This window comes from Neovison vison, chromosome 2, assembly GCF_020171115.1.
Source record: "Neovison vison isolate M4711 chromosome 2, ASM_NN_V1, whole genome shotgun sequence".
Lineage (NCBI taxonomy): Eukaryota > Metazoa > Chordata > Mammalia > Carnivora > Mustelidae > Neogale > Neogale vison.
In genome coordinates this window covers 85,797,126-85,809,702 of record NC_058092.1, presented here as the reverse complement: position 1 = coordinate 85,809,702, position 12,577 = coordinate 85,797,126, and the positions used below count along the sequence as shown (strand labels likewise).

Below are 12,577 nucleotides of genomic sequence, written 5' to 3'. Positions count from 1 at the left end.
GGTGAGGAGAAGTGAAACTGAAAAGGTGACTTGAAAAGTCACATGCAGACCTTTAACTTGCAGGCAGCAGGGTAACTGAAACATTTCAAGCCAGAGTTAACATCGCATTATAGGACTTTTTGGAACAGTAACTTTCACTGCAGTGTGTCAAAGATTTTGAAAGGGAGGGAGGAAGACCAGAGGCAGACTACGGAAGAAACAACAGGGGAGAGGTAACAGTAACTATAATAAGATAGTGGTAGTAGGATTAGAGAAAGTGAATAGAATGCAAAAAACACTTAAGAGGTTGAATCAAAAGGACTCAATGACTGGCAAGATGTAGCAGAGGACAAATAAGGGAAAATCAAAGATGAAAAATAAGACTTCTGTAGTTTAGTCAGTCATACTGTGAGGAAAGGAGAAAGAACAAAAGATTCATTTTTTCAAGATTTTATTTGACAGAGAGAAAGAGCGCACAAGCAGGGGAAGCAGAAGAGGGAGAAGAAGACTCCCCACTGAGCAGGGAGCTCAATGTGGGGCTCAATCCCAGGAAGGACCCTGGGATCATGACCTGAGCCAAAGGCAGACACTTAACCGACCAAGCCACCTAGGCACCCCAAGATTAATCCATTTTACGCATCCTAGTTTGAGAAAAACATGCACAACTGAATTTGAAGACAACAAACTGAGGACCAAATGGAAGAAATAATGATTAATATCTAGATAAAGCATTCACAAAAACCAATTCTAAAGTACTAAGACACCATAAAAATAAAACAGATAAAATTGGTTTTAAAAATAGCTAATAACAGGGATGCCTGGGTGTGTCTGCTGGCTAAGTGTCTGCCTTCAGCTCAGTTCCTGACCCCTGGGGTCCTGGGATTGAGCACTGCATGGAGCTCCAAAAAAAAGATGTTCACGGCAGCATCATTTATAGTAGGAAATATGGAAATCTAATTATGGAAACCTAAATCAGACAGAATATGCAGCCAAAAATTGTTTATGGTTCATCTTTTTGTTTTAAATATTTTATTTATTTATTTGACAGAGATCACAAGTAGGCAGAGAGGCAGGCAGAGAGAAAGCAGGGGAAGCAGGCTCCCCGCTGAGCAGAGAGCCCGATGAGGGGCTCGATCCCAACACCCTGGGATCATGACTTGAGCCGAAGGCAGACGCTCAACGACTGAGCCACCCAGGTGCCCCTGTTTATGGATCATCTTTAATGATATGTGAAAATCTTTATGGAAATGTTAAGTTTAAAAAAAATAAAAGCAGGAAGATATAAAATTGTGTCAAATAATTTCAACTCTGAAAAACAAAACAAAAACTCACCTCAGTGTTAATTAGGTAGCAATTTTAAGGGATGTAAAGTGATGATGTTGTTCTGAATTTTCTAAATCTTTTCTAATAAGCATATCCTTACTTGACATACAAGGAGAATGTTTTGCTTATTTAAGAAAAAAACTGGAAACTAGAATGGAAAAAGATAGTTAGATATACTGACCCTTCTGAGCTTTTCTCTCTCTCATTTCCCAGAACTAGGAAGAAAATGTGTGTGTGTGTGAGCAGAGCACCCCAAGGGAAGCCTAACTTGGGGCTTCATCCCACAACCCATGAGATCATGACCGGAGCCTGAAACCAAGAGTTGGATGCTCAACTGACTGAGCCATCTAGGCACCCTTAGGTACATATTTTTAAAGCAAGGGATGGGGTGGTGGGGGAGAGATAGGCATATTTGCTTATCCTAAAGTACTGGTAATTTTTGAGAGCTGTATTGTGTCTATATTCATCTCTTTTGTTTTCAATAAATTTAAAAGTAATACAAGATCTTGGGGGGGTGTCTGAGTGGCTCAGTCTGTTTAGTGACCGACTCTTTTTGTTTTTTTAAAGATTTTATCTATTTGAGAGAGAGAGAGAGAGAGAGAGATCACAAGTAGGCAGAAAGACAGACAGAGGTGGAGGGGGAAGCAGTCTCCCTGCTGAGCAGAGCGCCTGATGTGGGGGTCAATCCCAGGACCCTGAGATCATGACCTGAACTGAAGGCAGAGGCTTAACCCACTGAGCCACTCAGGCGCCCCTTAGCTCAATTCTGAGTTCAAGCCTGCTTCTGGGCTCCATGCTGGGAGTGGAGCCTCCTAAACAAATATAATAATAATAATAAATACAAGATCTTAATAAAATTGACAAATCTTAAAAATATTTTACTGATTTAAAATAACAAATACCTCTAGGTAGGACTTTTGATTCAAGGTCTAGTGGTTTTATTTTTTTATTTTTTTTTTTTTAAAGATTTTATTTATTTATTTGACAGAGAGAAATCACAAGTAGGCAGAGAGGCAGGCAGAGAGAGAGAGGAGGAAGCAGGCTCCCTGCTGAGCAGAGAGCCCGATGAGGGACTCGATCCCAGGACCCTGAGATCATGACCTGAGCCGAAGGCAGCAGCTTAACCCACTGAGCCACCCAGGCGCCCGGTCTAGTGGTTTTAAAGGAATATCTATCCACTAGCAAAATCCTAGGGCAATTAGGGAATGAATACCAGGATCACGGCCTGGGCAGAAAGACCAGGGGAAGGTTCATAGACAAGTAGTACAGATTTTTGACACTGTGAGTAGTTTACAGCATTAAGAGTAGAAAATTCGGATAATGAGATTATATCAACAGATGGCATCTGAGGGGGTTCAAGAGAATTCAAATATGGTTTCATCATCTAGGTTTTTGTACTTACTTACTCTTCTAGCCTATAAAACAAGATAACCTCCACAAATTTATATTTCGCTATGTAAAGTACTTCTTTCATTTTATCCTAAATTTCCCTTTTTTAAGCTCATGCTCTCTCAGACAGGCCCAACCAATGCTTTATTATTCTTTGATCTGGAGCATCTGGTACATGCATAGCACAAAGGTGTTTAATGAATGTTTGTAGAAAAGTAAATGAATTACTCTTTAAGTCCCTTCTATCACTTCAGATATTCAGTATAATTACTATATTGAAATACTGTTAAAAGGGCAGTATCTTTATTCGTTAATTAAGCTAGCAACATCTCCTATTAAGATCCTCCTCTATGATTTAATATCCCACTATTGGCTACTGTGTAGCTATAACATGGATTTAACATGGATTTAACATTTACACATACACTAGATTAAAATAATAATGAAATGAATATTGAAAACATAATCGTTTACATTCAAAATCTTATTTCTCTTCCTAACAACCTTTTCAACTGGACATTATTATCTCCATTTTATAGTCTAATGCAGCAAATAAGAGATGGAATGGAATCTATCCAGGAAACTCCAGAGCCCAAGTCTGGAGTTATGCTAGTTGCAGCGGTTAAGTTACACTGATACGTTGCCACAGACTGTTACTCTTTTAAATGTAGGGATCTAGTTTTTTTCCATTTTAGTATTCAGCGTGTAGCACAATGCCTAGTATAGAAAGGGTATTTCGTGACCATGGATTGATTGATACTCCTAATCATGCGATTACTAAACTGCTAGGGAAATTAAGTTAGTCTACCTCTCTCAGCAATAAGAGGTAATTAATCTCTTAGCTAAATCCTTGTCTTGCTCCCAAATTATAAGTCTATGATTGCCTAATCAATATGGGTTTATGAACCCAGCAGTTATTATGCAGAATGTTGGCTTTAATAACTTATGTTATATACTTATCAGTGAACCAGGGTCTTATACAGACTGTTGGCCAGGAGACAAAAAGTAATTCTACCTATAACTGGGCATTATAATCCCATTTATTAAACAGAATTTATCATGTGAGTAAACAATGAGAATGAGCTAAACTGAGACTCATTCTTCAAAACAACTGGCCTAGACTATTAAAAATTATTGATATAATAAAAAACAAAAAAATTATTCTAGACTGAAGAGCCATGGCAACTAAATGCAATGGTTAAATTCTGTATCCAAAAACAAAGACAATTATAAGCGAGATTATTGGGACAATTAGAGAAATGTGACTATTGCCAATATATTATCTAATAGTATTATATAAATGTTAAATTTTCTGAATGTGGTGATAATATTGTAGTTATGTGGGAGAATATCCTTTATCTTAGGTGATACAATCTCATTGTTTTAGGGGTAAAGTGTCTTGATGTCTACAACTAATTCTCTAATGGTTCAGAAAAAATAGGAGGATGTATAGAGAAAAAAAAATGTGACAAAATGTTCATTTGTGATTGTGAATCTACAGGATGAGCAAATGAATACACATTATGCTATTTTTGCAACTTTTCTGTAGTTTTGAAGATTTTCAAAATAAAGGGAAAAATAAACATGGTAAGAACTAAAATACAGTATAAGGGAGAATAATTTTGAACTCAGAATTTAATTTTGACAAGTTATCAATCAAAAATGAGAGTAAAATATAGATTCAGAAAGAAACACTGAATTTTTCTTGGAACAATATACAACTAAGCTAAAATAAGATAATGTAAAAGTCTTACACACCTAAAAAAAAAAAGATGCTTAGTTACAGGCATCTAAGAATTGTAGTTTTTCATAGAAGAACATTTAAAAAAAAGTACTGTTAACTACAAAGCTGTTTTCATGGGATTCTGACACATTATGGCATAACTAGAGGGAATATAAAACTTTATTGCTGGTATCTGGTATCATGCTTCTTTTCTCACAAAGTCAAGTGGTGCTTTCCTTAATTACTCCAATTTTAATCAAGCAAAGCAAGAAATATTACCTCCGTGGAACAAAAAGAAAACAAAACCAATCCTCAGTTTCCTGGAAGTATGAATCACCATAAACATTTTTTAACACTATTATATTAATTAAGCCATTTTGGCTTAATTTGCAGTGAGGCTTTAGATTTAATTTATATGCTATGGATCAATTTTAAAGACAGATATTTAATATCTGTTTTATCACAGAAGTGAGATATTAGTTAGATTGGTCCTAAATAGAAATTAGAACTACTTCTTAAACATATTTAACAAAAATATGACGAGATCAAGTTTTACTCTTAAATAACAAAACAAACAAAAAAAATAGAACTTCAGATTGTATTACCTTGTGGTAAATTTTTTTTTTAAGATTTATTTATTTTTTTTTTTTAATTTATTTGAGAGAGAGAGACAGTGAGAGAGAGAATGAGCGAGGAGAAGGTCAGAGAGCGAAGCAGACTCCCCATGGAGCTGGGAGCCTGATGTGGGACTCGATCCCGGGACTCCAGGATCACGCCCTGAGCCGGAGGCAGTCGTCCAACCAACTGCGCCGCCCAGGCGTCCCTTAAGATTTATTTTTAAATAATCTCTACACCCAAGGTGAGGCTCAAAAATTAACAATCCTAAAATCAAGAACTGCACACTCCACCAAATGAGCCAGCCAGGATCCCCATTTTGTGGTAAATTTTCAAAAGATTAAGCAACATTACTGCCCATCACATCCCCTCCATTCTTAGGAGGAAAAGATGTAACCACTAAATCAAGTTAAGCCATCATTCAATTAAGTGCTTATCCCCATGAACATCTTTAATGGGTTACATGGTTCAAATGACTACAAACTGAACTAACAATGTAAAATAAAATCGAAAATAAAAAACCACCAACAACACAAACATCAAACTATCATCGACACCTAGGACAGAGCCTAAACTTGGTGTGATCTCTAATTAGTCAATTTACACAGCTAAATGAATTATTACGTACCACCCCTTATTTTATAAAAAGACTACCTAAGAAGAGAAAGTATCTTACGTGGTAGAATTCATAACTGCTTTTATATATTATTGATAAAGTAGACCCATTATTTATTTACCTTTTAGAGATTTTTATTTATTTGTCAGAGAGAGAGAGAGAGCGCACAAGCAGAGGGAGCTGCAAGCAGAGGGAGAGGGAGAAGCACGTTACCCACTAAGCAAGGAACTCGATGCGGAACTCAATCCCAGAACCCTGGGATCATGTCCTGAACCAAAAGCAGGTGCTTAACTGACTGAGCCACCCAGATGTCCCAAGACCCATTATTTAGAATAAGCTATTATATCTGGCCCTCAGAGATAAAACTGTTTCAGGGATCTTAATATACCCTGGCTGCAACTGTGAAATGTTACTTTGACACTTCTAAGTCAAAATAATGCTAAAAGACAACTTGAGCTTTTAAATAATAGAAAAACTGATATCATAAATACCTGTCAGAATACTACCTGGAACAAGCTATTCTTTTTCAACTTCAAACTTTGGTAAACGAATTTCTACAGGTGCTATGATTATTGGGAAGCAGGACTTTACACTTAGGATGAACTTTAGATATATAATCTAAAAAATCTGCTTACTAATTTATCCCCAAACATACTAACCAAAGCAAATGTTGAACCATACCATGGAGGGAAGGAGATAAGTCATTCATGGTACTGTCTGACACAAGTTTACCAAAGATAGTATATTTATCCTGATGTTTCTGGGCATGGGCTACTGACTTCAGAAAACACTTGTGTTTTGAAGGCACTATCGCCCACCCCCTCACAGTTAGACAGTTAGCAGCTCTCAGGGGACTAAGGGCTATCCTGCAACTGACTCAGCCATCTTTGTAGGTGAAGGAAGAAAAGGATCAGAGCTTGGGTCCAGACTTTTGAAATGGTTGCAGACTCCTATTTACATACTTAAACTCAAAGATACAAGGAATAAAAATCTGGTGCTTTGCTTCTCTGGGTATATTTCATTTTGCAAATACCAATTTTATGTTTTATGTTTTCAACAACGCAATTCACACATGCTGGACTTTCTATCAAATCTTTAGTCATTTTACCTACTTATTTGTGAAAAAATTGGACATTTTTCCCTTTGTCAGAGATGCAGTCCCACAACAGTATTAACAAAACAAAACAGGGCACCTGGGTGGCTCAGTGAGTTAAAACCTCTGCCTTCAGCTCAGGTCATGGTCCCAGGGTCCTGGAATCGAGGCCCACATTGGGCTCTCTGCTCAGCAGGAAGCCCGCTTCCTCCTCTCTCTCTGCCTGCCTCTTTGCCTACTTGTGATCTCTCTCTCTCTGTCAAATAAATAAATCTTAAAAAAAAAAAAAATAAAGATCATGTTAAAAAAATAAGCAAACTTCAAAAAACCATTTAAAAGTTCTATTTTTGACAATACAAATACTTCATCTATTTAACTCTTTAGCTCTTAGCCTCTAACAAATTTTATAAACAATGTTAATAAATACATGGTAAGAATTTAACAAAAAAACTGGAAGTATTCTAAAATGTTAGAATGCACTTTTAATTCAACCAACTTAAATGGTCTGCACTGAATAATACATAAATATGTCACACTCATTAAAATTTGTAACAAAAGGGAAACCTGGGTGGCTCAGTGGGTTAAGGCTTCTGCCTTCCACTCAGGTCGTGGTCCCAGGGTCCTGGGATCCAGCCCCCATCTGGCTCTCTGCTCAGCAAAGAGCCTGCTTCCCCCCACCCCCACCCCCGCCTGCCTCTCTGCCTACTTGTGGTCTCTGACTGTCAAATAAATAAATAAATAAAATCTAAAAAAAAAAAAAAAATTTCTTTTTGTAACAAAAACTGTATTTCCACATAAGGATGCTTCAGAAAGCAAATCCACCAATAATATTACAATTACTTTCATCAGTAAAATGGTATACAGTAAAATGGTATACAAAAATGGTATATAGGTATAAATATATACCTACTGAATTTAATCTGTGGAACTCTACTATAATTATGAAAAGGTATGGACTCTTTTGGGAATCTCTCTTGAAAAATGGAGAGTCAAAGAAAATTCTGCAAACAACTTCAGAGTGTACACACCCAAGTTAAAAACTCCTGATATATGGGGCACCTACGTGGCTCAGTTGTTGGGTGTCTACCTTCAGCTCAGGTCATGATCCAGGGGTCCTGGGATCGAACAGGTCATGATCCCAGGGTCCTGGGATCCAGCCCTGCTCAGCGGGAAGCCTGCTTCTCCCTCTCCCACTCCCCCTGCTTGCGATTCATCTCTTGCTGTGTCTCTCTCCATCAAATCAATAAAATCTTAAAAACAAAAACAAAAAACTCCTGATACAGAATCACACACCTTAATGTAATTTCCCTTAACTGTGTATGAATCAAATTGGCAATTTACTAGGCTCACCCTGGTTTCAGAGCATATTCAAATACAATTTCAAGAAAAGCGTTTAGTAAATTATGATTAACCTGGTTCATTTAGAAGGGTTCACTTCTTCAACTGTCAAAATGGCAACAAATCTGTTCTAAGTTTTTGAAAAGTCATTAACTCGTTCTAAGTTTTTGAAAAGTCATTAACTCATTATTAGTTTTGGTTATAAATATGAAAATTGGCTGATAAGGCTTACAATGACATCATTAGCAGAAAGACGAAGCAAATAATTTAGCAGAAAGATGAGGCAAAATAATTTTACTAACACTGTTGAACACTAGGAAGAAAACAAAAGAGGACAGGTCAATATCATTGGCCAAGGATCCAAAATACTGTTCAGAGACTGTGAAGTATGATGATACAGCCTCAGACACCTGACAGAATGAATCCACCTACCAGTGGAACACACACACACACACACACACACACACGCAAAATACCAATCAGCAATTTTATTCCCTTTCTTTAAGGGCAGTCTGACCAATTACAAGTAGAGAAGCAGAAAAGGGAGTGCCATTTTAAAATTTCTACAACTATAATATACTTTCTTCATTTACAGCTAGAGTAGCTTAAAATACAAACACTGTAAAAAATTACCCTGACTCTTCTGAAAATATAAATATCTCATGTGTATGTGTGCATATAAAATCAATATAGGAATACATGCAATTACCACAAAAAATTCTAAAGTATGTGCTAGTACATACTTTTTTCTTTAAGAAGTTAAAGTGTGTTTTTATCACTCTGAATCCATAATAGGCCCTATAAGATTCAAAGATACATAAACAAATATTGTATTATAAAGAGGTGTCCAATGCTTTTAGAATGGAAAGTGCAACACAAGTGTATAAAAATGATAAATAATTATACCCACATGTCCATAGTTCTCAAGAAAACCTTCCATTTATTCAATGTGCCCTCTTAAAAACTTACTGACGTTTGCGTAAAATTGTATTTTGCTTCCAAAAACAAGCCACGAATTCACAACTTTAATAAGTAAGATAAAACATAAAAATCTCTTCCAAATCTCACAGGATTTGGAATGAAAGCATCTGCTGTAAAGTGAATCAAACGAAAATCCAAAGAGGTAACAAAACTGAACTTTACCTTAAGAAAAAGGAAGGTGTGTTTCCTGATCAGAACTCCACTCTTAATCTTTTGCAGAGAATATGGATCTTAAAAATCACTTGCTTTTATATAATACAATCCTTTGTTGCTTCTATTTTGTAGATTTTATATAGAAGTTAAAATATCAAGTCCCTATGGTTAACAAAAACAACCAGTATTCGTTCATGCTATTTCTCTCCCCACATAGTTCTAACCAACTTCATCAAAAGGGCCTGACTATTCACAAATGATTTAATCAAAATAATGTTCTAATTATTCAAGTACAACAAAAAGATCTAAGGACCTGAAGTTTCTTTTCTCACTACATGTCAAAGCTATAACATCTAATTAATTTTACACTTAGCTAAAAGTATATTCTGAAATTGCTGCACATGTCCCAAGCTTTCTAAATTTTAGCATATGGATTGGGCCCCTATTCTGAAATGTCCAAAAAAAAAAGGTCGTTTATTTCAAATGGATTCTGCAAATCCTCAGTGGTGGCCTAATTATTGTACATATTTAGCAATATGCAAGCTGTTGAACCGGGCTCCAAATATCCAAATATATATATATATATATATATGAATGAATAAATATAAGGATGAAATAAGAGGAATCGTTTCTGCACACTTCTCAAGAAAGTGTAACACGTATTTTACCTCTGCATTCTATTTCAGAACATAATGTCAAAGAATGCAACAAAGACTGGAGAGTAGCAACGGAGAAATTTCAGCATAAAAAAGTATAGGCGAGTTAAATTTTCAATTAAAAATCCTACGTCCCCTGCTGGTTAACTACAGCACACTGCATAAAGTTTATTGTGATGACAACTGTTTCTAAAAAGCACAATTTTTTCTTGCCCTCTGTCTTCCTTTCAAAGTGTCTTCTAATCCTCAGGCCATGATAACTCTATTTGGCGTCTTTTATTTTATAAATAAACAAAGTGAGTTTAAAACAAGAGGGTGGTTACTTGGTTACTGTTCTTTGGAAACCAGCGGATTTAAGTCTAGGCCCCTGGTGTCCTCCGTCACGCTTCCGACTCCGCGAAGTCAAGAGGAAAGCCCACCTTCTGACAGTGTTTACCCCACGGGAAGGAGCTACGAGCACTGACCCAGAAGGAGGTGGAAGAAGAAAGTGAAGGCACTGAGGGGCCCCAGCGGGGTCGCCACGCCAGATGCCACCGGGTTAGCAGCATATGGGAAGCCAGGGACTGCTCCCAGCATCTTCGAAAGGGCCGCGGCAGAGGCGCCGCAGGGCCGAAGGCGAAGCGGCGGGGCCGAGGGGCGCGGCGGGACCAGCACCATCCGGGCAACGCGAGGGGCCGGCCGGCGGAGAGCCGGGCGTCATTTCCAGCCCGCGGCGGAGGCGCACGTGGGGATCGAGGCCGCGGGGCCTCCAGGGGCCGCCGATGTAGAGGGCGGCAGGTGCGGGAGAGGCAAGCGTTTTCCGAACCAGGAGGACGGGCCCCGGAGGCCGCAGGCCGGGACGAGGGAGCAGAAACAAGAAGGCCCAGGAGGCTCAGACACTAGCACCACCGACGGGGTGGGGGAGGGCGGGGACGCTCGGGCGGCTGGTGGCGGCGGCGCTGGGGGCAGAGCTCGGATGGGGGCCCCAAGGGACGCTCCCCGGCGCGGTACCCCAGCTCACCGTGCCTCCGTCCTTAATGATGATCTTCTTAGCCAGCATGATACTGCGGTTCGCGGCCCGTTTCTTCTTCTTCCCCTGGGTCATTTTACCATCCTCGATTCCTGGCGCTGCTGCAGCCACTCCCGGGGCGGCCGGCCCCAGCGGCGAGTGCTGTCCCGCCACTACTGCCGGGCCGAGCCGCTCGGGGCGCCCGCCGCCATCTTGAGGGCCCGGCCTGCCTCCGGCGGCGCGTCACATCGTGCGATCCGCGGAGGAGCCCGCCCCGCCCCGCCCCGCCCACGTGACACCGCCCCGCCCCCTCGGTTCCTCGGCGTTCTCCGGGCGAGGAGGGAAACCCAGGGGGAAACCACTAGGCTCGCGGCTGGTGCACAGTTGTGCTTTTCCGGTTCCTCGGCTCGCTTAGTCCTCACAACAGCCCTGGGCGGTAGGGACCCTTCATTCCTTCATTGATACATATGTTTCTAAAAGTTACCTGCTCGTGGAAATACGGCGGATAAATGGTTGCCCTGGCAATCTGACCAGCCCCCCTCAACTATTACCGCTATCTCTGCGTTCTAATCAAGACGGGAACCGAAGGGAACACTTGAAATCGTTTTCCAGAAATAGTGGGTAAGGATAAACTGATTTTTCAGAAACAGTATTTTGTCTTCGTGCTCGGCCCCTCCTACCCCCACCCCCGCCCACACCCTCACCCCGGACTCCGGGCTCAACTAGAGTGTGCGTTTCCAGCAGCCTCCAGTCCCAGGACCTTTTATTTCCTGCCAATAAAAACGTACATAACCTATGTTACGCTCTGTAACCCACTACTTGTTTTACTGTATTGTTTAAAAACCAACTTAATGTGGGTAAAATTCTAGAAATGACAGTTCACACAAGTGAAATACGGACTACAGATTAACACAATGTTAAGTCTGATTTTGATAACAGCACTGCTAAGAGAATATCCCTTTTCTTAATACACTGAACTCTCAAGGAGTAAAGGTATGTGATGCATGCTACCTGCTCTCAAATAGGAGAGAACATGTTTGTATATGTGGGGGGGCGGGGAGTAAGAGTGACAAAAAGGCAAGTTGTTAAAAATAGTGGTTTTTTTGAATATGGTGATTTTAAGATATTTTCGCAAATTCAGTGATATACTTTGGCAGAGATGGGGTCTCATTCTCCCCTTCGGTGTGGGACTGGCCTGAGTGACTCTTTTCTGTCTAAGAGATACAGCAGAACTGACCTCAGTGACTTAAGCAGGTAGGTCATAAAAGGCATGCATCTCCCTGCGAGGTCTTTTCTGTTTATTCTGGGCTCAAGTCTGGGGAAGCCAGCTGCCATGTTATGACACTCAAGCAGCCTACAGCCAGGTCTCTGTGTGTCCAGGAACTGAGGCCTCCTATCAACAGGTAGGTGAGTAGCCTTGGAAGCAGATCGTCCAGTGCTGGTTAAACCTTTAGCTGACTGCAACCCCTGCTAACCTCCTGACTCCAATATTAGGAAATCGTGAGCTAGGACCACCTAGATTAGCCACTCTGCGTTCCCTCTCAGAAACTGTAAGGTAAAAAGTACTTATTTTAAGGCACTGTTTTGGGGTAATGTATAATATATCTGTAGATAGCTAACACACAGGGTAAAAGGGATGTGTTCTTTGTACTATTGTTGCAACTTTTTTTTTAAAAAGTAGGCTCCCTGTGGGGCACAAACTTAGGACCCTAAAATCAAGACC

At 39.9% G+C, this 12,577-nt stretch overlaps 1 protein-coding gene across 2 annotated transcripts in view; it reads right to left on the bottom strand.

Annotated features, from left to right (window-relative positions):
* MFSD14A (major facilitator superfamily domain containing 14A) overlaps nucleotides 1–11,074 on the bottom strand; it is a 41,819-nt gene extending 30,745 nt beyond the window's left edge. The window contains exon 1 of one of the 2 annotated variants that reach the window (XM_044238756.1): nucleotides 10,867–11,074. In XM_044238756.1, the coding sequence (XP_044094691.1) occupies nucleotides 10,867–10,950 (84 nt within the window). In that variant the 5' untranslated portion in view covers nucleotides 10,951–11,074. Of the gene's footprint in view, nucleotides 1–9,219; nucleotides 9,239–10,866 lie in introns of those variants that run through there. The other variant, XM_044238757.1, reaches the window with a different exon arrangement.
* Nucleotides 11,075–12,577: the final 1,503 nt, after the last annotated feature.